This window comes from Rana temporaria, chromosome 13 (genome assembly GCF_905171775.1).
Source record: "Rana temporaria chromosome 13, aRanTem1.1, whole genome shotgun sequence".
In the NCBI taxonomy this organism is placed as follows: Eukaryota; Metazoa; Chordata; class Amphibia; order Anura; family Ranidae; genus Rana; species Rana temporaria.
This window is the reverse complement of record NC_053501.1, coordinates 41,710,019-41,737,624: the sequence shown is the minus strand read 5'-3', so window position 1 is coordinate 41,737,624 and position 27,606 is coordinate 41,710,019. Positions and strand designations below refer to the sequence as shown.

The following is a 27,606-nucleotide window of genomic DNA, read 5'->3' as shown; positions in this document are numbered from 1 at the left end:
AAAATCTGAAGGACAGTAAACTGGTCCCTTGTTTATAAAGTTTGGAGACCCCTAAACAAGTTGTATCACCCTCTTATCTCCCTTTATACTTAACATGGGTCACAATTGTCAATATTAGGAAATCTGCCCAGAGAAATGCAATGCAGCCATCACTGGACTGCATGTAGAGATAAAGTGGCTGCAAAGAGGCAGCGGGAGATGAAAACAATATTTCATGAAAGAAATTGCATTTCATACTACAGAGTGCTGTACCAAGGGCTTGTTAACATGTGCTTGACCTCTGGTGAACATTTTGCATTTGGATTCCTCTTCAGAGAGCATTTGACATGCTGTGAGGAGGCATTTTTTTGGCTCCTCACCAGTTGTTTTAACCCTTTAAACTACATACTAGCGTGGCACAACCATGTGCATTGCAGAGTGCTTGCAGAGTGGCCACATTCACTTAAAGGCAACAGGGGCAATAATTCCTGCTGCGGCCATGAAGCAAAGCCCTGCAGCACGTGTACACCCCCCACCACTGCCTCTGCAGCTTTAGACTGGGGCGGTTGAGGGGCGGCATAACCCCTCCCCCAGTTGAGCCAGGTGTTTAATGGCCCCCCAAATGCTCCCCTTTATCTGGAAGAATGGGCCTGCCTTGCATGCGCCCTGCGACTGCAAAGCTGTGGTGCACTAGTGCGGTGTTCAAAGGGTTAAAGCAGGGCAGGCGCTGAGGATGAAATACAACAATTGCTCCCTGAAGAGCGATTCAAATTTAGAATGCACTTCAGAGATGAAGACACATTTGAATGAGGCCTTAAGTGTAAATTCACACTTGATAATCACTAAATGAAATATGTTTGGTTGTTATAAACACCCTTCGGACATCTTTTAGGGTATCTGGTGAATGAGGCTCATGTATGTTTCTGCAGAGCTCATATATTAAGACCAAAGCTGTTTTGTTTAGGCAAAACCAACCCTACACACTACTGCATTCATCATCCTGTGAGAATTATTATCAAAAATATGTAGACTGCATGAATAAGCACAGCACAGGCACTTGTCTCTGAGGGCAAGCTTCCAGAGTCAATCATGGCTGCCGTGTGATACCTAGCTCCTCACGTGACGGGCGTCCTTGCTCCCGGTTGGTTCTCTTGAGGCTCAGGCTGATGACGTTTTTACTCCGGTGACTAGCCGGCGCCGTTGCATCCAGTGAGGACAGGGAAGCGGATCAGCTTTGTCTTAGTCATGTCTCGGGGCTCTAGCGCGGGGTTTGACCGGCACATCACCATCTTCTCTCCTGAAGGGAGGCTCTACCAAGTAGGTGAGTGAGCGCAACCTCCTCCTCCTCCTCTCTGGTACTCGCATCTCCAGTGCTGTGTCACTGCGGGCCTGCAGAAGCATGGAGGAGCCCAGTCATGTCACCTCATGTGTATGCATGGAGCAGGCACACCATCTACATATGTCCTAGCTTTCATTAAAGGTAGAACTCTAGGCAAATCCTTCACGTTTATAATAAAGTAACCCCCTGTTATTTCTATGTGTGCCCCATTGTGCAGATTCCCCTTCACTTCCTGTCCCCCCAACAAAAACCGGAAATGAGGAGGAATCTCTGGTTGTCACCAGAACTTGTGTCCCTGTTGGAGGATGTCCCCTCTATTCTTCTTCTGGGTGCAACCCAACATTTTGGGGATTTTCTTTCACTTTCACTCTCAGTGATAATGGTAAATGGGACACAGAGAGAGGAAAACTGCCCAATGGGGACACAGACAGCATGTTATGTTGTCAGTGTGTGTATAATATACTCATATACATAATACAATGTGAGTATGGAGGAAGAGGTGAGTTGACAAGTAAGCCTGGCACACACAGGTATTATGACTGATGTATGAGGGGGGCATAGTCTACCTATCTCAGGATTTCACCTCCCTGCCCCATCCGCCTAAATCGGGGGTCTTGAATTAAAAATTGTGGTGGTCCGGTCACTAAAATGTTCTTCCCGTCAGAGGTCCGAATCTCATGTTTGCACGATAACACATCACAGACCCCTTTACATTACAGTAGCCTCTGTGCATCAGTGTCTTCAGCCTACCCTTTACATCAAACCCCACATCACATCAGAGCCCCCTCTTTACATCGGTGTCCTCAGCCCCCCCATCACATCAGAGCACCCTTTTTACATCAGTGTCCTCAGCCCCCCCCCCCCCCATCAGAGCCCCCTCTTTACATCAGTGTCCTCAGCCCCCCCCCATCACATCAGAGCCCCCTCTTTACATCAGTGTCCTCAGCCCCCCCCCATCACATCAGAGCCCCCTCTTTACATCAGTGTCCTCAGCCCCTCCCCCCCCCCCCATCACATCAGAGCCCCCTTTTTACATCGGTGTCCTCCACCCCCCATCACATCAGAGCCCCCTTTTTACATCAGTATCCTAAGCCCCCCATCACATCGGAGCCCCCTCTTTACATCAGTGTCCTCAGCCCCCCCATCAGAGCCCCCTCTTTATATCAGTGTCCTCAGCCCCCCCATCAGAGCCCCCTCTTTATATCAGTGTCCTCAGCCCCCCATCACATCGGAGCCCCCTCTTTACATCAGTGTCCTCAGCCCCCCCCCATCACATCAGAGCCCCCTCTTTACATCAGTGTCCTCAGCCCCTCCCCCCCCCCCATCACATCAGAGCCCCCTTTTTACATCAGTGTCCTCCACCCCCCATCACATCAGAGCCCCCTTTTTACATCAGTATCCTAAGCCCCCCATCACATCGGAGCCCCCTCTTTACATCAGTGTCCTCAGAGCCCCCTCTTTATATCAGTGTCCTCAGCCCCCCCATCAGAGCCCCCTCTTTATATCAGTGTCCTCAGCCCCCCATCACATCGGAGCCCCCTCTTTACATCAGTGTCCTCAGCTCCCCCCCATCACATCAGAGCCCCCTCTTTACATCAGTGTCCTCAGCCCCCCATAACATCAGAGCCCCCTCTTTACAACAGTGTCTTCAGCCCCCCCCCCCATAACATCAGAGCCCCCTTTTTACATCAGTGTCCTCAGCCCCCCATCACATCGGAGCCCCCTTTTTACATCAGTGTCCTCAGCCCCCCATCACATCGGAGCCCCCTTTTTACATCAGTGTCCTCAGCCCCCCATCACATCGGAGCCCCCTCTTTACATCAGTGTTCTCAGCCCCCCATCACATCGGAGCCCCCTCTTTACATCAGTGTTCTCAGCCCCCCATCACATCGGAGCCCCCTCTTTACATCAGTGTTCTCAGCCCCCCATCACATCGGAGCCCCCTCTTTACATCAGTGTCCTCAGCCCCCCATCACATCGGAGCCCCCTCTTTACATCAGTGTCCTCAGCCCCCCCCATCACATCGGAGCCCCCTTTTTACATCAGTGTCCTCAGCCCCCCCCATCACATCGGAGCCCCCTTTTTACATCAGTGTCCTCAGCCCCCCCCATCACATCGGAGCCCCCTTTTTACATCAGTGTCCTCAGCCCCCCCCATCACATCGGAGCCCCCTTTTTACATCAGTGTCCTCAGCCCCCCCCCCATCACATCGGAGCCCCCTTTTTACATGAGTGTCCTCAGCCCCCCCCCATCACATCGGAGCCCCCTTTATACATCAGTGTCCTCAGCCCCCCCCCCCATCACATCGAAGCCCCCTTTTTACATCAGTGTCCTCAGCCCCCCCCCCCATCACATCAGAGCCCCCTCTTTGAATGAATGAATGAAAAAAACGTATAAAGCGCGGCGCATGCGAACTGAATCGCTTCTGGGCGCTAGTTGTTCGTGTCTCATGACATCAAAAGAGCAGAGTTTTGATCTGTCTTCTGAAAGTCAGGTGGTTTTCCTCCAACCGAATGCTGGTTGGTAAAGCGTTCCATAGTCTAGGACCCTGAAAAGCAAACCTTCTTTCTCCTTTGGATTTGTATTTAGTTTTTGGTACCCTGACCAGATTTTGGTCGGTGGATCGCAGAACGCGATTCGAATTGTGAGGTTCTATCTTGTCGCAAAGATATTGCGGAGCCTTCCCATGGATGCACTTATGTGTCAGGCAGAGTGCTTTAAATGCAATTCTGTCTTTTACTGGCAGCCAGTGAAGGGTTCTCAACGAAGGTGAGATTGATTCCCATGTCCTTTTCCCAGTCACCAGTCTGGCGGCCGTATTCTGAACGACTTGCAGACGGGAGATTTGGTACTTTGGGAGTCCGAGGTACAGGGCGTTAGCATAGTCCAGTCTGGAATTCACGATTGTTCCCACCACGACTGCTACGTCTTCTTTGGGGATAAATGGAATAAGTCTGCGTAGTAGGCGCAACAGATAGTGCGCTCCGCTGACTACTGACCCTATTTGTGCGTCCATTGTCATGAAGGTGTCGAAGATGACCCCGAGACTTTTGACTTTGGAGCTAGGGGAGATGCTTTGGCCCAGAATGGGCGGGGGTGTCCAGGTTGTTGACAGTTGACTCTTTCGGCTGGCGTGAAACATAAGAAGTTCTGTTTTTGAACTGTTGAGTTTAAGATAACTCTTAGTCATCCAGTTTTCTATCAAAGAGAGACATTTCTCTAAACTGGGATGATGATCCTTTTTGTTGCCGATGCGAAAATACAGTTGCGTATCGTCTGCATAAGAGTGATAGAGTAGTTCTTGGCTACTGATAATATCAAAGAGAGGGCGAAGATAGATGTTGAAAAGCACTGGTGACAGGGGGGATCCTTGGGGGACTCCACATGACACCGTGCGCTTTTCCGACGTGAAAGAACCCAATTTAACTGTTTGTGATCGGTTTTCAAGAAAGGAAGAAAACCATGGTAAATCACCTTCTGCGACTTCTGCTACCTTGGCTAGTCGCATCAGTAACAGTTTGTGGTCTACCGTGTCAAAGGCTGCGCTTAGGTCCAGCAGAACCAGGAGACAAGATTCTCCTTCGTCTGCGGTCTCGAGGGCATCGTCCCATATTTTGAGTAAGGCCGTTTCTGTCCCGTGTCCGGGACGGAAGCCTGATTGTAATGGATCCAGTAGATTGTGGGTATCTAGATGCTGTTGCAGCTGTTGTACCACTACTTTCTCCATTATCTTGGAGAGAACATTTAGGCCTGTTATGGGACGGCTGTGAGTTGGGTCCTTGGGATCCAGGTTAGGTTTTTTCAAGATGGGCTGGATTGTGCCCTCTTTCAACAGGGATGGCACTGTGCCTTCCTTAAATGACTGGTTTATAAGCTGTGTGATGGGTGGTGCCAGGATCTCGGCACATTCCTTCAGCAGTTTGGTGGGGATGATATCATTGGGCGATGTGCTGTTCCGCAAAGCACCAATGATATTTTTTGTGGTATCGATGGAGATCGGTTCTTTACATCAGTGTCCTCAGCCCCCCTTCACAACTCCCCTTAACATCACAGCCCCCCTGTGCATTAGTGTCCGGAAGATCCCCTTCACATCACAGTCCCACATTGTCCTCCGTTCTCCTTCACATCACAGCCCCCCATCACAATCCCGCTTGCAGTATAAGCCCCCCTTTCTTGCTTTGCATCACATTCCCCCTTTTATTGGCAGCCTCCCCTGCACAATCCTCCTTAAACAGGGCAGAGGCACTTATTAGCTAGGTATCTTCTTTTAGGTCTCTCACCCGGCTGCCGCTGTCATCCTCACAGCAGGGCATGGGTGGGAGGTGCCGCAGATCTGGACATGGGATGGGAGCTGCCTAACTTATGTTAACAAGCTCTTGGTAACTTGAAAAGACATCCACTCTCTTTGCAGAGATCTCTCCTGATCTCTCTACAGATTTGCAGCACATCCCGCTAGAGCTGCATGAATAATCGTTAAAAAAATAGTGATCTCGATTCAAACCCCCCCCCCCCCCCCCCTCATAATCTCTATGCAGAATTTACAGATTCATGTATGCAACAAGTGTAGAGTTCTCTGCTAAGGCTGGGTTCACACTACGGTTTTCCCGTCCGTCAGCCGCATACGATTTATATGAAAAACCGTATGCGGCTGAAACGGACGGGAACGTATGGAACCGCACATATGTGCGTTTTCCATTGACATTAATGTTAAAGGAAAACGTATGCGTTTGCCATACTGTTTTAAAAACGACCGCAAAACCGTGGTTGAACACGGTTTTGCGTACGTTTAAAAAACGTTTTGCCAGCAAATCGTACGCACCCTGATGCATCTGAGTGCATACGATTTGCAATGCATTGTCTATCTATACGTTTTCCCGTCCGGGCCTGTACGTTTTCAATACTGAAATCGTATGCGGCTGACGGACGGGAAAACCGTAGTGTGAACCCAGCCTAACTCAGCTGTCAAAAGAAAAAAATCTGTCAGCCTGGCACGTTTTTCACAACATTGTCCTAACTATAAACATTGTAACTTTTTGTTGTTGGATTAAAAGAATGAACTTTAAAGGGGAGTTCCAGCCATTTGTATGTTTATTAAAAGTCAGCAGCAACAAAAAGTGTAGCTGCTGGCTTTTAATAAACAGGCACTTACCTGCTCCAGCGCTCCAGCGACGCGCCGGCCGGGGCTCCTCTCCCCCCCCTCCCCGGCCGGCGTCTTCATCTTCAGTGTGGGCACCCGGCCGTGACAGCTTTCGGCTTCACGGCCGGGCACCGACTGCGCATGCGCGAGCCGCGCGGCACTGCGCATGCGCGCGGCGCCGCGCCGTGTAATTGGCCAGGAGATCGCCTAGGACCTGTGACGTGTCCTAGGCGATCGCCTACAGCAGCCACTTCCTGAAGGCGATTAAGCTTAGTCGCCTACAGGAAGGAGGAAGTGGGACAGGAAGTCCCACTCGTGCTGAAGCCCCCACTCCCCCCCCAAAAAAATTACATGCCAAATGTGGCATGTAAGGGGGTGAGGAGTGGGATAAGCGGAAGTTCCAAATTTGGGTGGAACTCCTCTTTAAAGCGGGAGTTCACCCAATGATGTATTTTTTTTCTCTTTTCCCCTTAGATGGATGCTCGTTTGTCTAGGGGAATCGGCTAGTTTTAAAATATGATCCGTACTTACCGTTTTCGAGATGCATTTTCTCCGCCGCTTCCGGGTATGGGTCTTCGGGAGCGGGCGTTCCTTCTTGATTGACAGTCTTCCGAGAGGCTTCCGACGGTCGCATCCATCGCGTCACTCGTAGCCGAAAGAAGCTGAACGTCGGTGCGGCTCTATACTGCCGACGTTCGGCTTCTTTCAGAAAATTGTGACGCGATGGATGCGACCGTCGGAAGCCTCTCGGAAGACTGTCAATCAAAATAGGAACGCCCAGTCCTGCAGCCCATACCCGGAAGCGGCGGAGAAGATGCATCTCGTAAACGGTAAGTACAGGTCATATTTTAAAACAACTAGCCGATTCCCCTAGACAAAACGAGCATGAAGCTAAGGGAAAAAAGTGTTATGTACGGGTGAACCCCCGCTTTAATGGATTTTTTTGGGGGAAAAAATACACTTCAAACGAATTAAATAAAACGAAACCGTAAAGTCAGACCAATTTTTTTGTATAATGCGAAAGATGACGTTACGCCGCGAGAATCGTGATCTTTATTCTAAGCAAAAAAAAATTATTCTCTTTTTAGCCAGAATGTAGGGATGATGGTAGGAGACCCAGGAGAGGACACTCGACTAATAAGTGGCATGGCCACGGTCCGGACAAGACTGTCATTCGGTACCAGTCTGGATCGTGGTCTGCCATTTATAGATTCCAGATCTAAATAAACTTTCAGTTTACATCTAGGGATGATCTATGGTAGTCAGTCCATATACAATTATTTATTAGGCTTTGCTTACACAGGGTGTGCAATACCCAACACCTGTATGTGGCCATGTTTACCCGCATGGAGATAGAGAGAGATATAGGGCAGGCACCCTGTGTCGCCATCCCATTGATGTCTATTGGGACACAATGGTTGCACAGACACAGCTGCTGTGTCCCAATATGACATCCATGTGGATGCGGGCCCCTGAACACAGACAGTGTGAGTTTGGGGACACACACACACTCTATATTGAGACACAGCATCTGTGTCTGTGCCACCGCTGTGTCCCAATAGACATCAATGGGGTGCTTTGGGATGCATGGAACACCTCTATATCCCCATGCGGGTAAGTTCGGCCCTACCATATGCCTGTGTGGATGAGGCCTTCAGTAGCAACTGGCCGAGATTTGAACCACGCATGGGCAGGCTGAATGAACCGAGTTGATCGATCAACTTGGGTACAATCAGCCTGCCAGTTTTTACTTGCGGCGGGGAAGCTTTCCATTGCAAGCTTCTTATAGCACAGCAAGTAGCAATTTTATTTTTATTAACTACTTCCTGCCCAAGGACGTCATATGACGTCCTGGACTTTCAGTGGGGATATCTAAAAGATGCCTGCAGCTACAGGCATCATTCAGATATCATCTCTTCAGCCGGAGGTTCTGTGCACCATAAGAACAATCATAGCGGCAGTTCCATATTTGCGCAAATACCGTGCGAGATAAAGAGTTGAAATGACCGCCATTTTATTCCATAGGGTGTCTGCTAAAAAAAACATATATAGTGTTTGGGGGTTCTGAGTAATTTTCTAGCAAAAAAATTATGATTTTTGCATGTAGGAGAGAAGTGCCAGAATAGGCCCAATATGGAAGTGGTTGCAAACCCTTACATATACTCAGTGAAGTGACTGGCTTTAGGTTATGCACAAAGAAACAAATCCTCCTGCATAAGTTGTATCTGTTTATCTGCAGTCTTTACATTTCTAAATATTTAAAGCTTGTCTGTACGGGAAAAAAGGGAAAAGAGCTCAAGTCGCCCTGTGCAGAGCTCAGTGATGAGAGCTGATTGGAGGGAAGGGACACCACCCCCTTCACACAAGAGCTGAGGCTGTCAATCAGCTGGAGGTCCCTTTTCTGTCACCATTTTTCTCTTTCTCACTTGTCAGAAGTGTCTTATGCTGTTAGTAGAGGAATGAAGCCGCAGACAGAAATGACAGTGCTCTGGATGTAAACATTCATATTTCATGTCTGAGGTTTACAAGCATTTTAAGGCAGAAAATGCACTAAAGGGGTTACAACCCCTCGTGTTTTTCCACCTTAAAGAGGGAGTTCATCCTAAAAAAAAATTTTAACCTTAGATTGATGCTCATTTTGTCAAGGGGAATCGGGTGTTTTTTTTAAAATCGAAGCAGTACTTCCCGCTTTAGAGAGCGATCTTCTCCACCGCTTCCGGGTATGGTCTTCGGGACTGGGCTTCCATCTTGATTGACAGGCTTCGGACGGTCGCATACATCGCGTCACGAGTAGCCGAAAGAAGCCGAACGTCGGTTAGGCTCTATACGGCGTCTTTGCACCGACGTTCGGCTACTTTCGGAAAATCGTGGCGTGATGTATGCGACCGTCGGAAGCCTGTCGGAAGACTGTCAATCAAGAAGGAACGCCCAGTCCCGCAGCCCATACCCGGAAGCGGCAGAGAAGATTGCGCTCTATAACGGTAAGTACTGCTTCGATTTAAAAAAAACTAGCTGATTCCCCTAGACAAAATGAGCATCAATCTAATGTTAAAAATTGTCATTTCTGGGTGAACCTCCACTTTAATGCATCCTATGCATTTTGAAAAAACGTCTGAAACTGTTTTTTCGAACACATACACCCGTTCATGTCAGACACTTTCCCATCCAGGGCCCACAGTTTATATCCACATCCCACATAAATGCATTGCTTCATTTGGGAGGAATCCTGTTAATCATGCCAGATCTTCTGTCTGTAAATACTGACATCAGAAATGTGCAGATATTCTTTGTTGGCTTCCTTTATACCGGGCGTCACTAAATGGCGGACCGCGGTCCGGTTCCGGCCCCAGTGGCCATTCTACCCGGACCGCAGCCTCGCCTGTGTGTCTCTGTGGCCGGCTCGCCCGCCTGCCAATGCCGCTATATACACAGCATGGCAGGCGCAGCAGGTCTGTGCCGTCTCTGCACTCCCCTCTCCCCACACTGCCTGTCTGCCTTATTCACACAAACATGAATCACGACCGTGCTGGACAATGGGCGGGACTTTTTAAGTTAAAAAGTGGGTGATTGGTTGCTAGGCAGCGGGTCGGTCCCAGCAACAAATCACTCGCTTTTAATGGGAAAGGTCCCGCCCATTGTCCAGAGCGGCCACGCTCCATGTCCTGTGTGAATAAGGTAGATTTTCTGTGGGGAGGGGGAGTGTTGTGCTGTACAGGACAGGGGTTTGCTATTGAGAGGATTGTGATGGGGGGGAGTCAGTCTACGATGGGAGGGGGGTCTGTTATTGTAGGGAGGGGGTTGTTCAGTCTGTGATGGGGGGGGGTCTTTGAATTTGGGGGGTCCGTCTGATTGGTGGGTCAGTCTGTGATAGGGGGTCTGATTTGGGGGGGTCAGTCTGTGATAGGGAGATCTCTGATTGTGGGGGGGTTCAGTCTAAGATGGGGTGTTCTGTGATTGTGGGTGGGGGGGGGGGGGGGGGGGTTCAGCTTGTAATTGGGGGGGGTTAAGTCTGATTTGGGGGGTCAGTCTGTGATTGGTGGGTCAGTCTGTGATAGGGGGGGGATCTGTGATTGTGGGGGGGGGGGGGTTCAGTCTGTGATGGGGTGGTCTGTAATTGGGGAGGTCTGTGATTGTGGGGGGGTTCAGTCTGTGATTGTGGGGGGGATCAGTCTATGATAGTGGGGTCTGATTGGGGGGGGTTCAGTCTGTGATTGGGGGGGGGATCAGTCTATGATAGTGGGGTCTGATTGGGGGGGTTCAGTCTGTGATTGGGGGGGGGTCAGTCTGTGATTGGGTGGTCTGTGAATTTGGGGGGTCAGTCTGTGATTGGTGGGTCAGTCTGTTATAGGGGGTCTGATTTGGGGGGTCAGTCTGTGATGGGGGGATCTGTGTTTGTGGGGGGTTCAGTCTGTGATGGGGTGTTCTGTGATTGTGGGGGGTTCAGTTTGTAATTGGGGGGGATCATTCTGATGTGGGGTCTGATTTGGGGGGGGGGTTGTGATTGTGGGGGGGTTCAGTCTGTGATGGGGTGGTCTGTGATTGTGTGGGGTCCATCTGTGATTGGGGGGGTCCATCTGTGATTGGGGGATCAGTCTGTAATAGGGGGTCTGTGATTTGGGGGGGTCAGCTTGTGATAGGGGGATCTGTGATTGTGGGGGTTCAGTCTGTGATTGGGGGGTCCATCTGTGATTGGGGGGGATCGGTATGTGATGGGGGTCTGTGATTTGGGGGGTCAGTCTGGGATGGGGGATCTGTGATTTGGGGGGGTTTGTGATGAGGCAGGGGGATGTGATGTAAGGGGGGGGGGGCTGAGGACACTGATGTAAAAGGGGTTCTATTATTTCTGCACTGGCAAAACACAGGTCTCTGTTTTCTATGTGTCCTGTTCACATTGAAACAGCGCCCCTGCGTGCTGAGCAGTGTGGTGCAAAATGCATTCTGTTTCTATGCACCGCAACTGATCTGTGCTGCCTAAAAATGAAAGAAATGTATTTTGAGATTTTTATGTCGATTTCGATGGTGTGTGGGTCTTAAAGGTGTGTGCATGTGTGTGGTGGGGGGGGGGGGCGCTGTGAAGTGGAGGATATCATGTGGCGTCATAGCACCAATATGACATTCGGACCTCCGCTGGAAGAATTTTTTTCCGACCGGACCCCCGTGAATTTTAATTCACTACCCCTGCTTTATACACAGGCATTCCATGAAGGAACAGGACATCAGACAGAAAGTGTGAAAGGGCTGTTTTTATTAAATTGTATGTGCATCACATGGTCATCTGTCAAAAAGAATTAATAGTCCTTGGTCAGAGTTCAAATCGTAAATCCATTTTAATGTATAAGGAACATTTTACATTTAACAGGCCTGGCTTTCATTTCTGTGCAATGCATACTAAAAGGGAAAGTGAAAGGAGCAGCAGCATTAGAACAGGCACACCCGGTGAACTCAGCAGTTTTCAGACAAAGGACATGAAGCCATCTTAGGGCCCATTCACACTACAACACACATAAAGATAAGCCTGCCGTGTATCGCTTTTGGTGCGTTTCCATTTGCGTTTGTGTGTATTTGTGCGCACTTATGCGTGTTTATAAAAACAGATTGCCTGGCCTGCCCTGAGCTAGGACAGTGTTTTCAGGATCCTGTCTCATCCAGTGCATCTTTGTAGCCTAGCACACTCACTAGGTGCTGCCGTACAGAATAATGGCCATCTTCATCTGTCGCTCAGTTCCAACCTGCGTGTTTTTAGAGAGTTTTGATCATTTAGAGCAGTGTTTCTCAACGTTTTTTTCATTCAAAACACCCTTTAAAATTATGCATTATTTTAAAGTGGTTGTAAACTCCGTTACACCACTTTTACCTACAGCCTATATTAAAGCGGGGGTTCACCCTAAAAAAAAATTCTAACATTGCATGGAGCCGACCTATGAGGCCGACACTATGCTGTTGTGTTTTTTTTTTTTTTGGCGTACATACCATTTTAGGGCTATTTTCACCCCTGGCTTTCCCGCGGGAGTGGGCATTCCTAATCACAGGCTGTGATTGACGTGCTTCCGACCCGCGCATACTGTGCGTCACGAGTTGCCGAAAGAAGCCGAACATCGGTGCGCCCCGACGTTCGGCTTCTTTCGGCAACTCGTGACGCGCAGTATGCGCCGGTCGGAAGCACTTCAATCACAGCCTGTGATTAGGAACGCCCACTCCCGTGGGGAAGCCGGGGGTGATATACCCCTAAAATGGTATGTACGCCAAAAAAAAAAAACAGCATAGTGACGGTCTCATAGGTCGGCTCCATGCAATGTTAGAATTTTTTTTTAGGGTGAACCCCCGCTTTAAGGCTTGCCTGTAGGTACTTTGAATATCTCCTAAACTTGGAAATATTCAGTATATGGGCTGCTGCCGACGTCATTGGCGCATACGCACTGAGGAAACGGGCTACTCGTGCCGTTACCGGTGGCTCCCGTACGCATTCAAGGGAGTGATGTCATTGCAGCTCTGGTTAATCATAGCGCCGGAGCAACGAAGCCGGAACTAATTCTGGTGGAAGATGTCTGCCGTGTACTCAGAGTGCCGACGCTGATTCAGGGCATCGTTCTGAGGCGAGTATTTCATAATGAGCTAGTATGCAATGCATACTAAAATGCAAATTTTGTCTTTGTCTTGCAGGGTTTTTTGTTTTGTTTTTTCGGAGACTTATAACCTCTTTAAGGCACCCCATTCTAAAATGTGAAAAAAATAAATAAATAATGGTTCTATATATCGCAAGACACCCAGCGTTCGAGGTGATTTATTCCTTCAGTGCAAATACACCTTTGCACATTGGTACTGACTAGTATTCCAATGTTTCTTTAATCCTTCAGTTTCTCTCCCTCATTCAGCTAATGTGACCCCAGTACTGATGGAGAGGGGAAGGGGAGGGGCAAACAAGGATGCTGTGCAGGCGTCTGACCTCCTTATCAACCAATGCCATAATTGGTTGCTAGGATGCCGGCAGCTAGAAGGCTGTAATGGTGAACACCTTTGTGTAACTTAATCCACCCGCTGACTTTTTGATTTTTGGGCATTTTGCCAAGGCACCCCTGAAGATACTTGAAGGCACCCTTGGTTTAGAACAACAGTTGCCAGTCATCTTGGTATGACTTGTTTAGACCGCATCTGCACTTTTATAAATGTTTTCACCTCTGGAATCGGATGGCATAGGTGTTCATACCCCTGCGGTCTGATTCCAGCAAAGATACTGCGTTCTGCTTTTAATTGATACCCCCAGCATATCATATGAACACCGTGCATTTCTCACATGGCATCAGTATGAACAAGCATGATATGACCTCAAACCATGCTGTAACCATAAGCTGTCATAGATCACACAGTGGTAGGCATTGTTGCTTAGTGAAATAGCTCTGATTTACTGTGTCACTGGACCTCTGCATTCAGATAATAATTCAGTGACCGGCCACCATCCATAGAAAGTCCCAGCTGCATTCATTAACTGATTTCCGATATTAGACTAGGAAAGTCCCTGCTAATTTGCCAACGCCAACTGGTTTGAAGAACAAAAGCCCCCAAAAATTTGGATTTGGACACACAGCTCTTTCGTGGGAATAGATAAGCAGGCTGGTAAAAGTAGAATCTCACTATTTCTTGTTTAAGCTTTGTAAAGAATGGTAAAGCCCTCAAATTTATGCCAGGCCCGGTTCACACTAGTGCGATGCGAGTACCCTGCAATCCAGTGTGGGTTCCCGCATCGCACAGTGGTTCATACTGAGATCTGCAAACCGCTGCGGGTGTCAATGTAAAGTTACTGACACCCCCAGATCGGTTTGCAGAATGCAGTACGAACTGTAAATGGTGCAGGAATCGGATCGCATAGGTGTGAGTACCCATACAAAGCGATTCCAGTGCGGACCAAAAAAAGGGTCCTGCACCATTTTGGTGCAAATGTGATTTGAGCCATACAGTTTGCACAGACATCGCATGTGATATGCACAGCAATGCGGTGCGAATTACATGCGATGTCTGGCATCACCCTAGTGCAGGGGTTGACAAATTTGCTTGGAATCTAGGAGCCAGCTAAAAAAGTTAGGAGCCAGAAAACGCACCCCGTCCCGACGAGCTTGCGCGCAGAAGCGAACACATACGTGAGCAGCGCCCGCATATGTAAACGGTGTTCAAACGCAATTTTGAAGCGTGACATGTTGGGTATATGAATTTACTCGGCGTAACATTATCTTTCATAATATTAAAAAAAAATGGGGATAACTTTACTGTTGTCTTATTTTTTAATAAAAAAAAGTGTAATTTTTCCCCAAAAAAGTGCGCTTGTAAGACCGCTGCACAAATACGGCGTGACAGAAAGTATTGCAACGATCACCATTTTATTCTCTAGGGTGATTAGGATAAAAAATATATATAATGTTTGGGGGTTCTAATTAGAGGGAAGAAGATGGCAGTGAAAATAGTGAAAAATTACATTAGAATTGCTGTTTAACTTGTAATGCTCAACTTGTAATACCAACGGCCACCACCAGATGGCGCCAGCTCACATCTGGTGGTAATAACTTGTAATACCAACGGCTCACCACCAGATGGCACCAGCTCACAAAATATATATATATATATATATATATATATATATATATAATTTTTGCCCACCTTCCAAGCCAAGTCGCCAGGACACTATTTCTAGTCGCCATGGCGACCTGGCGCCCGGGATTTGTCGATCCCTGCCCTAGTGTGAACCAGCCCTTAAGTTTATATTGCTGTCTTTGTCTTCCCCAAGGAGATTGATTCTTCTTGTCGTGGTGACAAGTTGGAAATCTAATAGGGACATCTGTTCAGACAACAAGGATGGAGTTTGTCTCATTCCTGCTATATTGCTGGGACCTTATACTTTGAGACATCTCATCTCGGTTTTCGGCCGATAGTGGGGTGCTTTTAACCCCCGCTTACTGCCGAAAAAGGGTTAAAACCACTGGCAAAGCGCTGCTGCGGCGGTGCTGCCCATTCATTGTAGAAACACACCATCTGTCTTTTCTCCTCTGACAGCACAGGGATTTGTTTGTTTACACACACAAACCACCGTACTGCTGCTCATGCACACGATCATGAGCGGTCAGCGGCGATCGCGCCCGCTAGCCATGCGCATTGGGTCCCTCGATGTGCAGTGGGTGGGCGCCTGCCTCCGGTGGTTCTCGCGTGCCCTCTGGTGGATCTCCTGGGCGAAGCCGTATATGTACTGGATTTTGCCCAGGAGAGCCATTCTGCGGCAGTATATCTGCGTGAGCCAGTCGGGAACCGGTTAAGCGCTATAGGATAGCTGTGGAAGCTTGCAGGTGGCCCCTTAGTAAGTCAATTTATTAGAATTAGGCCTGGTTACGTGGGATGCACAAGTGTCTGTGCATCCCCGTGCAGGCAGTACCATTCATGCCAATTGGGAAGCAGTGACTGCATGGACACAGCCATTGCTCCCAATTTAGCAATTGCGCGTGCAGGTGTGAGTCACTGAATGCAGACAGTATGCGTTCTGGGACCTGCGTACATGTCAAATTAAGAGCAGCCGCTTTGTCTGTGCAGCCGATGTGTTGTGTTGTTATATTAGTGTTCTTTCTGTAAAATGACCTTATTACATTTTCATATATTTTCAGAATATGCTTTTAAAGCAATTAACCAAGGAGGCCTCACATCGGTGGCAGTGCGGGGAAAAGACTGCGCAATTGTTGTTACACAGAAGAAAGTCCCAGTAAGTTTTATTTATTTGAAATTTTCTTGAAATGGACATTCCACTCAAAACTGGAAATGTGCTCCTACAGTGATAAATAATATAGGGAAGGTATAATTTACGTGTGTAAAATACTGGCTAGTATCACAGATTTATTATTATTTTCATTACAACCTATCTAAACGTGCCACTAGTTTTCTGATATTTACGCGTGTGTGTGTGTACATGTTCATTGTAGGCAAAGCATGCTGCATTCAGATCAGTGGAAAATAAAGCCTGAACACCTAAAAACATGGCGTTTTTATGGTGCCCATGTGTAAGAGCACTAAATCTACAGAAGTTTTCTTAGATGTTTGGAACAACCTACCTGCTGAATTCGTTTAAAAACTGTGTGCAAGTTTAGCAAGCAAAATTGATGCTGTTACACAAGTTGCCACCTGCGTAACAAAATTGTATGGCGGCAAAAGGGTGGGCTTTAACGCTCCCATGCCACACATATGCACACTCTCAGCACAGAGACCGAAGTGTCAATGTCCGCTCTCGGTCCCCACCAAAGATCAATAGCCGGGGCAGGAAGGGGTTAAAGAACCGTGGTGGACACCAAATACTGATTTGATTCTCTTTTTTTTCTTCTGTTTGTGCACTTTGCAGGTCGTTAATATAAATTATTCATTTTTTTTTTTTTTATAAAGAATTCTTGCATCACTTACATGGGTGCCTACACTTTTTAAAACGCAGTGCTGTATATTTGTTTAAGCCCTGGTTCACACTGGGTACGATTTGAGATGCGATTTGACATGTCAAATCGCATCTCAAATCGGCGGCAATTGTCGGCAATGGCACTGTCCTAATCGGTGCGACGCCGCATCTGCACCGATTTCAAAAAGTAGTTCCTGTACTACTTTTTTGCTATTTCAGGCCGCGATTTACCTTGAACCCTGCACAGATGTCTCTTAAATCGCGGTTGAAATCGCTGTAAAATCGCGATTTTACCGCGATTTTGAATTCTCAGCAGTGTGAACCTAGCCTAAAGGCACTATAAACCTTCCTCAATAATATTTGTTTATGGATGCACTGCTAGGGGTTAAAGCAAATCTGCTTAAAGTGGTTGTAAACCCACTATTTTGACTTTTACCTACAGGTAAGCCTATAATAAGGCTTACCTGTAGGTAAGGAGAATATCTCCTAAACCTGCATGGATTAGGAGATATTTCCCTCGCAATGCGGGCGGCGCATGCGCTGGGGGAAATCCACGGCGATAGGACCGGCATCCGCCGGACCCTGCCGATTTTAAATCTCCCGCACGCGCGGGAGTGACGTCATCGCCGCTCCAGCCAATCGCAGCGCTGGAGCGGCGATACCCGGAAGACACGCCGGAGCAAGATGACATCCTGCTCGGCGTGGACCAGGTAAGTGGTGTTCACCTCGTTCCGAGGTAAGTATTTCATAATCGGCTAGTATGCGGTGCATACTAGCCGATTATGCCTTTTGCCTTGCAGGTTTTAAAAAACTAAAAAGTTTATGCGGTTTACAACCGCTTTAATGTTTATCTTCATTATATATTACCCCAACATTATACAAGGTCTAGAAATTATGACCCTTAATTTTTTCTTTATAAATTCTGATATTGCCTTACACTGTTATATATTATTACTATATCTGGTTTGTAATTGCTAAATTCAACACTAAGCATATATTTTAGCAAGTCTCCAGATAATAGTCAATATATGTTCAACTCAAATCACTGTTTTGATATAAATATCTAATTTGTGTTCTCCTTAAAGCGGGAGTTCACCCGAATTTTTTTTTTTAACCTTAGATTGGGCCTAATTACGGGAAGCAGAATCGGGTGTTTTGGTTAAAATCAATGCAGTACTTACCTTTTTTGAGATCGATGTTCTCCCGCCGCTTCCGGGTATGGTCTTCGCGACTGGGCGTTCCTATTTGATTGACAGCCTTCCGACGGTCGCATACAGCGCGTCACGAGTTGCCGAACGTCGGTGCGGCGCTATACGGCGCCTGCGCACCGACGTTCGGCTACTTTCGGAAACTGGTGACGCGATGTATGCGACGGTCGGAAGGCTGTCAATAAAGTAGGAACGCCCAGTCCCGCAGCCCATACCCGGAAGCGGCGGGAGAACATCTATCTCTAAAAAGGTAAGTACTGCATTGATTTTTAACCAAAACACCCAATTCTGCTTCCCGTAATTAGGCCCAATCTAAGGTTAAAAATTGAGTTTTTGGGTGAACCTCCACTTTAACTGCTACTATTTATAGTAACTATGTTTTTATTGACAATATATGCTTGTAATTTTGAAAATTTAATCAACAAATTTGACAAGGGAAAAAAAAAAAAAGATAGAACAAAAAATATTTTTTTAACACCTGTCTATATAATCTACACGTCAGTATTGTATGCTCTGCTTGTCACAATGTGATTACTTTAAATCATCCGCTCTGACTTCTGCCTAAATATTAGATCATTTTTTACATATTCTCTCATGAGTTTATTCTTCTCCTCAGGACAAGTTGCTAGACAATAGCACAGTGAGCCACTTATTCCGGATTACTGAGAACATTGGCTGTGTGATGACGGGAATGACAGGTAATCTGATATGGGGGTGTATGTAGTACTGTGTGTTTTTATTGTGCTCTTCTTTAAGGGTAGATTTGGACATGCGTCAGGAGGCCACATTACCCCTCCATGTGTCTGCATTGCCATTAGTACACCACTGGTGTCTGCGTCCCAGCATAGAATCTCTGCTAGTGTCTGGTATGTCATAAGCAGAACAAATGTTAGTTTTTCATCTCCATATTTTAATTAAAGTCTCAGAGATGGAAGTTCATGTGCCGCAGCAACAAGGTAGAACAGGAGCTAGAACTCTGCAATTTGTATATGTGGTGTTGTAGAATTATCCTAATCAATGCTGAATGCCAGTCAAACGGCTAAATACGTACAGTAGTTGAATTGCACAAAAGGAAGCCGTGTTCCTGCCAAGGATTTGTATTTCAGTCCCTACGTTTCTGAGAGTTACAGAGCCTTGCTAGATGACACTCAGGAGGCCTGACCTCCTTTTCTTTTTTTTTCTCTCCACTGTAGTTTAATAATGTAACCAGATCTTGTCCCTCCCCTAGTGTGTGAGTGTGTGTGATTGGACAGTGTAGGAGAAGCGGGAGACTGATGAGCTTATCTTTCATTTTGCCATTTTCTTTTATAAGCATGTTCTTTGTTAGCCCATGAGCATGACAACACAACGGATTGACCCTTACGCTGCTGCTCCCTCCCCTAGTCTGAGTTCTGCAGTACAAGGGATTCTGACAGGCTGATACCAAGTCATATTCTTACACCAGTTTTTCTTCAAAAAAACACACAATTATCCTTTATTGGACTCCTAATGTGCATTAATTTTTTTTTTTTTTTTTTTTATCAGTTATGCTGTAGATTAGGTAGTGTATAGTTGTGGTTTTTGGATGTGTATAAGCCATTTCCCAACCAGTGCCATGCATGTCATTGCCAGCTGCTTAAAGCGGGGGTTCACCCTATAAAAAAAAAAAATCTAGCATAAAATTAAGCATAGTAGCGCGAGCTACAGTATGCCTGTATTTATTTTTGCCCCGTACTCCCTGTGTAATCCTGTATTGAAGATTCCGACGTTCCTATCCAGGGGGAAGGTGATTTGACGGCCGGCTATGGCACGTCACGCTTCTCCGGAAATAGCCGAAATAGGACTTGGCTCTTCACGGCGCCTGCGCATAGTCTGTGCGCAGGCGCCGTATAGCGCCGTGAAGAGCCGAGACCTACTCTGGCTATCTTCGGGGAGCGCGACGTGCCGTAGCCGGCCGTCAATCATCCTCCCTCTGGATAGGAACGCCCATTCCCCGCGGGGAGTCGGAATCTTATCTATAGGATTGCACAGTGAGTTCGGGGCTAAAAAATAAATACAGGCATACTGTAGCTCGCGCTACTATGCCTAATTTAATGGTAAAATGTTGGTAATGAGGGTGAACCACCGCTTTAAGTTGCAGCACCACAAAAAAAATAGAAGTGATATTCAGCATTTTGCTTTTGTATTATTTCAGTAGCACTGTCCCTAATGCTGGCCATACAATATACGAAAAATCGGCCAAAGTTCGGTCGTTCAGACAGTTCGTTCCTTTTTTTCGAACAGTTAATGGGCACAAAATCGATAATCGTTGGGACGTTTTTGAGCCGAAAAAGCGAAGGACAAGTTTGGAATTTTTATGCTGAACGAACGATAAATCGAAAGGTTAATGTGTTTCCCCTCCAAACTTTCTGCACTAGGTATATGTAAAAGAAAATTTTTTTTTTATGTCCGCTGAACGATTTATCGGTCATTACATGATGGCACTGTCGTTTACGCTCGTGGGCTGAACGTTCATTTTTCGAAAGTTCGTTCGGACGATTTTTCGTATAGTGTATGGCCAGCATAAGAATGTAGATCTACTATAATCATTTACTGGGGTCCAAATATTTAAAATTCTATTTTCTCCAATAACCAATCAGGCGTTACCTTTTGTATTAAACAGGGTGGATTTTATTGAAATCAAGTAAATTTAAATCATTAGTAAAAAGGCTCAATTTAAATCATGATTTTTAAAGAGCAACTGTCATCTTTGTCCCGCAGAGGCTCCTCCTCTGACCCGCTGTTGCCTCTCCAACAGTCCCATTCACTTTAATGGTGAAGCAGCAGTGACACAAGGTAAGGGACATGGCGGCAGCGGGTGAGTGGATGCCGCTAACAGGTGCTGCCATGATGGCTCTAAAATGAGAGGTGCTCTTTAAATGTAAGAACTTATTCTTGCTGGTAGTTAGAATCTTTTTTTATCTGCAAACAAAATGAAGGTTTTCTATTTAGAATAAGCTGTCAGGTTAGTAAAATCGCGATATCAGAACCGATTCAATCGTATAGTTTGTAGTGTGCATACATTTGCAAAACAATGGGATAGGGGAATATTCCTGAACTTTGTTTTATCTCATGATTACTGTGAAATTGTGTGAATGCATGTTATCGCTTGCAGAGCTTGAATTCATTGAATGAGTTTACCAAAAATTTAAATATTGCAGAATATACATCCTCATGCTACATAACTAAGCTCCATTTCATGCTGAATAAACACATGTATTAATGCATCTTAAATAAAACTATCTTTAGACTTTTACTCCAATCGCATTTTATTAAAATCCGGATTTAGTTTCTTTTTTTTAAAGAAACGTTGATTTTTATCCACCCTGGTTTTAAATATGATCTGGAACTGGATTGTTTGCCGTTGTCTGCACCCCAAAGATGTTTCCGGTGTGTTTTCACTGCCTCCCTCATCTGATTTGTTCCCTTTTTCTTTTCCATTGACCAAGCTGACAGCAGGTCGCAGGTGCAGCGAGCACGCTACGAAGCTGCAAACTGGAAGTACAAATACGGCTATGAGATTCCTGTGGATATGCTTTGCAAGCGAATTGCCGATATCTCTCAGGTGTACACACAGAATGCAGAAATGAGGCCTTTAGGTTGCTGTAAGTAGCTTCCCAGCCATAACCTAGAGAGCATATACCTTATAATTTGCTTTCCCTTAGACATTTCTCTGTGTTTTTGTTTCAGGTATGATACTTATTGGAGTTGATGAGGAAAATGGTCCTCAGGTTTATAAATGTGATCCTGCTGGATACTACTGTGGCTTTAAGGCCACCACAGCTGGGGTGAAACAGACAGAGGCTACCAGCTTTCTGGAAAAGAAAGTGAAGAAGAAATTTGATTGGACATTTGAGCAAAGTGTGGAGGTAATAAATTCTATAGCAGCTTTCATTCCCTCTGTTTCTATGTCATCACTTGCCACTGGAAAGTTTGTCCACATAAAAATGTTCTGTGTGCCGCACATCAGAGCAAACCCGCTGTATGTTGTGGCAACCTCAGCCAGGCCACGCCCCCAGTGCATTGCACTCCGCCCCTCAGAGCTTGATCATTGGGATGATTCCCATGATTAAGCGCTGAGGGGCGGAGCGAAAACTCATTGGGGGCGTGGCCTAGTTGGGGTCCAGGCTGCGGTTGCCACATAACTACATTACAGCGGGTTTGCTCTGATGTGTAGCTCACATTTCTTTCAATACATGTGGACAATGGACCCTTCCTCGGTGGGCACCGAATTAGAACCCCTCAAAGGCTCTCACAATTTTTCATTTGGTTCACAACGTTTATTGTCCCCTACATTAACACAAGCTGCTTTTTTATAGTATATTTTATTGTGTTTTCCGGTCCCTGTAGAGATCTGTACTGTGACATCCACCCACATCAAAGCTATAAATCCATGATTTTCTTAAACTGACTATTCCAGCAACAGTGGGGAAAAAATAGGTTGTAAATTGCTGATCCATCCCTTTTGTTTTCCTCTCTTCTCTCTTAGACGGCCATCTCTTGTCTGTCCACGGTACTTTCTATTGATTTCAAACCATCTGAGCTTGAGGTTGGTGTGGTGACTGTTCAGGATCCAAAATTCAGGTTTGTATTTTTTCTCCCTGGCCTCATATTTCTTCCCAGTTTGCCTCTTTTTGTATTTGGGCCTCACCGGCCTCCCTGGTCTCTAGGACTGCTTGGGTACTCCCTTGTTTTATTACTGATTGTAAGCACTGTTCTGAGTACTTTCGTGGTACAGACTCTACCAGTGAGGTTATGTGTAGCCTTATTTCTGATCTTTAATACAGTTTATTATATTATGCTCATGTTCTTATGCTGTGGCCAGGCTCTGGCCTTTTGTTCTTTTTGATATTCTCTATTTTCAATAATAAAAAAAAAGATTCGGGTTTGTATTTTTTCTCCCTGACCTCATATTTCTTCCCAGTTCCATTTCAGTAGTGTTTTATGAGCTTTATAAACATCACAATGTTCTGAGAACAAATGTGTGGGAAAAAAAGACAGATTAATGGGTCCTTCAGAACAACCAAGTGCCCTTGGGAAATGGACCCCCAATCATTCATGACTGTCTCACCAGAGGGGAGTTTATGGATTAGAGAGTCCTTAAAGTATAATTAAAACTGTACATACCTTGACAAAAAAAATGGCACACGGTATACCTTTTTATAAACAAAGGGATGTAGAATATTTTGTTCACCAGCAGGTTAAATAAATAACTAAATTCCCTATATATATATACTCCATGTGGATGACAAAATCGCTCCTGCTGAGTTGCTGGAAACCTCTCTCCCATCAGAATACACTGATCAGCACTGCTGCCTAAGCCGGCAATGCTGATTGAGAGAACATTTTCTAACAGGCAGGTGGTACGGTAGTCGATCTACTGTAGATCCTAGATTGACTTCTGTACAACCAGCCTTGCCCATACATGCATCGAAATTCGTCCGAATTGAACCAGCCAAATTTTTGATCCATGTATGGCTGGCTTAAAGTGATTGTAAAGTCTTGTGGGTTTTTTTTGTCTTAAAATACCAAGCCTGTTATACTTGCCTGCTCTATATAGTGGTTTTTCACAGGGCAGGCCAGATCCTCCTCTTCTCCAGTCTCTCTTTGGCTCTCCTGGCCCAGGCCCATCCCCCCTGACGAGTGCCCCCACAGCAAGCAGCTTGCTATGGGGGCACCCGAGCCGAGCCACAGCTCCCGGTTAGGCCCTGCCCCCTTTTTCCTCTCATTGGCTCACTGACTTGAATAGACAGCAGCAGGGAGACAATGGCGCTCCACCTCATTGGCTGAGGCAGAAGTGAAGAGTCCCGGGCAGCTGAGTCTCTCCTCCAACATCGCTGGATAGAGATGGGGCTTGGGGGTAAGTACTAGGGGTGCTGAGGAGGGCTGCTGCACACAGAAGGCTTTTTGTCGTAATGCATAGAATGCATTACGATAAAAAACCTTCTGTCTTTACAACCACTGTATGCCCATTTAAACCAGGCCTAATTCTAATAAATTGACTTTCTGGTCCACTGCGCCGGAAGGAAGTTCACCTCTATTCCCCCCCCCCCCATCCCTGCAATCTTCTGGGACACGTCGCAGGTCCCAGAGTGCTCCTGATATTCTTAGAATGTATTTCTTGTAAAGTTGTGTTTATTATCTTGTGTACATTTCTTTTGCCAACTGCCATGATTTATTTAAAAAAATAAAATAAAGCAGCATTGGCATGTGATTAAAAAATATATTTTTTCTTTCAGAATCCTCACAGAATCAGAGATTGACGTTCACCTTGTTGCACTTGCAGAGCGTGATTAGCATATTGTCAGTTCTGACAAAGTGTCTGAGAGCGTTTGCCTGCTGTTATATCCATTTTCACTTCATCTATATATCATTTTCTCTGTACCAATAAAAAAAAATGATGTTTTTGAACATTTGTTGTATTTGTGTTACAGTGGAATATTACGGGTAGAAACAAACCTTTCATGTCATCCTGTTTTTCGTTTTTATTTTTTAAGATTTGACCATTGCTGCCACAATCAGCGGCTGTTTCCAGTAAAATGTGTGTTTTTAATGCAGATGGTTAAAATTATAGTTGACAGATATATGAATGATTTATTATACAGGATTTATATAGTTTATATAGTTACAATACAGGAGGCATCAGAGGGCCCTGCCCGTTAGAGTTTACAATCTAGGAGGCTATATTTCATTTTTACAAAGGTTTATAATTCAGTTCTGCACAGCCAAGTCTCCAGACTATATATATATATATATATATATATATATATATATATATATATATATATATATATATATATATATATTCTCCATCATCTAAATCTTGGTCCTGAAGCTGCTGCACCTGTGCTGTGGCTGGTCAGTGAAGAAGCAGTAGTTTACATCTGAGGTCAGCACTATCAGTGTTCACTGACGATGACATTTTGTGCAGTGTGGTGGAACATAATTGCTTACCATGGTCTCCCAGTTTCAGTTCTGTTGACCAGGGTATTGCAGGAAGACAGTACATGGAAAGATCGATGTATGATTAAAGTGGTATGAAACCCAGAAGCATTTGTTTTCCTTTTTAGTCTTTCGCCCTTTTCACCTGGTGATCTGGCCAGTAAGTCTGCTGTTTTTCAACAGAACAAGCTCTCATGCAAACGTATCAGCTAGATCAGGGGTCTCCAAACTTTTCACTTAGGGGGCCACATTGTAAATTGGACACTAATTCGCGGGCCGAAAAAAATCTGTTATTTAGAAATTAATAATTTATCCCCCCTCCTCAGAGCCCTCCCTGGCACATTTATGTCCCCATCACAGCCCCCTCACACACACATATCCCCTCAGAGCCCCCCCATGTACTTTTATGTCCCCCTCAGAGCCCGCATGCATATTTATGTCCTCATCACAGCCCTCTCACACACGTCCCCTCAGAGCCCCCCCCCATGCACATTTATGTCCCCCTCACACACACACACATGTCCCCTCAGAGCCACCCATGCACATTTATGTACCCCTCACAGCCTCATCACACACATGTCCCCTCAGAGCCCCCCATGCACATTTATGTCCCCCTCACAGCCTCATCACACACATGTCCCCTCAGAGCCCCCCATGCACATTTATGTCCCCCTCACAGTCTCATCACACACATGTCCCCTCAGAGCCCCCCATGCACATTTATGTCCCCCTCACACACATGTCCCCTCAGAGCCCCCCATGCACATTTATGTACCCCTCACAGCCTCATCACACACATGTCCCCTCAGAGCCCCCCATGCACATTTATGTCCCCCTCACAGTCTCATCACACACATGTCCCCTCAGAGCCCCCCATGCACATTTATGTCCCCCTCACACACATGTCCCCTCAGAGCCCCCCATGCACATTTATGTCCCCCTCACAGTCTCATCACACACATGTCCCCTCAGAGCCCCCCATGCACATTTATGTCCCCCTCACACACATGTCCCCTCAGAGCCTCCCATGCACATTTATGTCCCCCTCACACACATGTCCCCTCAGAGCCTCCCATGCACATTTATGTCCCCCTCACACACATGTCCCCTCAGAGCCTCCCATGCACATTTATGTCCCCCTCACAGTCTCATCACACACATGTCCCCTCAGAGCCCCCCATGCACATTTATGTCCCCCTCACACACATGTCCCCTCAGAGCCCCCCATGCACATTTATGTCCCCCTCACACACATGTCCCCTCAGAGCCCCCCATGCACATTTATGTCCCCCTCACAGTCTCATCACACACATGTCCCCTCAGAGCCCCGCCTGCACATTTATGTCCCCCTCACACACATGTCCCCTCAGAGCCTCCCATGCACATTTATGTCCCCCTCACACACATGTCCCCTCAGAGCCTCCCATGCACATTTATGTCCCCCTCACACACATGTCCCCTCAGAGCCCCCCATGCACATTTATGTCCCCCTCACAGTCTCATCACACACATGTCCCCTCAGAGCCCCGCCTGCACATTTATGTCCCCCTCACACACATGTCCCCTCAGAGCCTCCCATGCACATTTATGTCCCCCTCAGAGCCCCCCATGTACTTTTATATTCCCCTCAGAGCCCCCCCCCCCCATGTTCTTTTATGTCCCCATCACAGCCCCCTTACACACATTTATGTCCCTTTCAGAGCCCCCATGCACATTTATGTCCCCATGACAGCCCCCTACCCCTTATTTATATCCCCCTCAGAACCCCCCTAGCACATTTGCCTCCCCATCAGAAATCCCTATGTATCAACAGCTTCCGTGCAGATCTGCTGCACCTCCCAGCTATGGTCCCGCTGTTACATGGGCACCTTGGGAAAAGCATTTCCTGTCAGACGATTGAAGTTAGATAAAAGTTAATCCTCTTTTCAGCCTGATCTTAGGCAGACATGTGACACAGACATGTGTGTGTTACCTATTGTGTGCGGAGGTATGGAGAACAAGTATCGGCGTGGATCTGAATGCTGGAGGAATGAGACTGGTGGCTCATTATGCGGGACAGAACGAGGGCAGACAATGCAATCCCCAGAGACAAAAACAGAATTATAAAACGCCTCAGAGATCAGCGGAGAGCCGATCACGGAGGAATTCTACCCAGATCAGGAACTTTTCACAGCACACTAATAAGAGTTACACAGGGCATCCATTCCTGATTAACAGGAGAACTCTGATGAAGAATGTCATTGGTTGCTAGGCGGTCCTAGCAACCAATAGCACAGCATGGGGGCGGGCTGTTTCGGGTTGCAGGACCCGCTCTGTACACAGTGCGGGGGGAGTGGAGTATGCAGCGAAAGTCCTGCAACCCGACAAAGTTTAAAGAGACCGATCCCTGCAATAAGTGTGAGGTCTTGAGCTGCGGGCCGGAAAAGACGTCCCAGCGGGCCGGATGTGGCCCGCGGGCCGTAGTTTGGAGACCCCTGAGCTAGATGGTTGAGTCAAACCACTGACGGGTGATTACGATGACCAACTTATTTATTTAATTGAAAACATTTATCCCAAGAGAAAAAAAAAACTT

The 27,606-nt window shown here is 46.6% G+C and overlaps 1 protein-coding gene across 1 annotated transcript; it reads left to right on the top strand.

The window, feature by feature from the left end:
- Positions 1–1,152: 1,152 nt before the first annotated feature.
- On the top strand, positions 1,153–24,503 carry PSMA6 (proteasome 20S subunit alpha 6). Its single transcript, XM_040332145.1, has 7 exons — positions 1,153–1,300; positions 16,094–16,188; positions 18,691–18,772; positions 21,542–21,697; positions 21,783–21,961; positions 22,582–22,676; positions 24,332–24,503. Exons 1-7 carry the CDS (start codon positions 1,225–1,227, stop codon positions 24,387–24,389), a joined length of 741 nt encoding a protein of 246 aa, XP_040188079.1. The 5' UTR covers positions 1,153–1,224; the 3' UTR covers positions 24,390–24,503.
- The last annotated feature ends 3,103 nt before the right edge of the window (positions 24,504–27,606 follow it).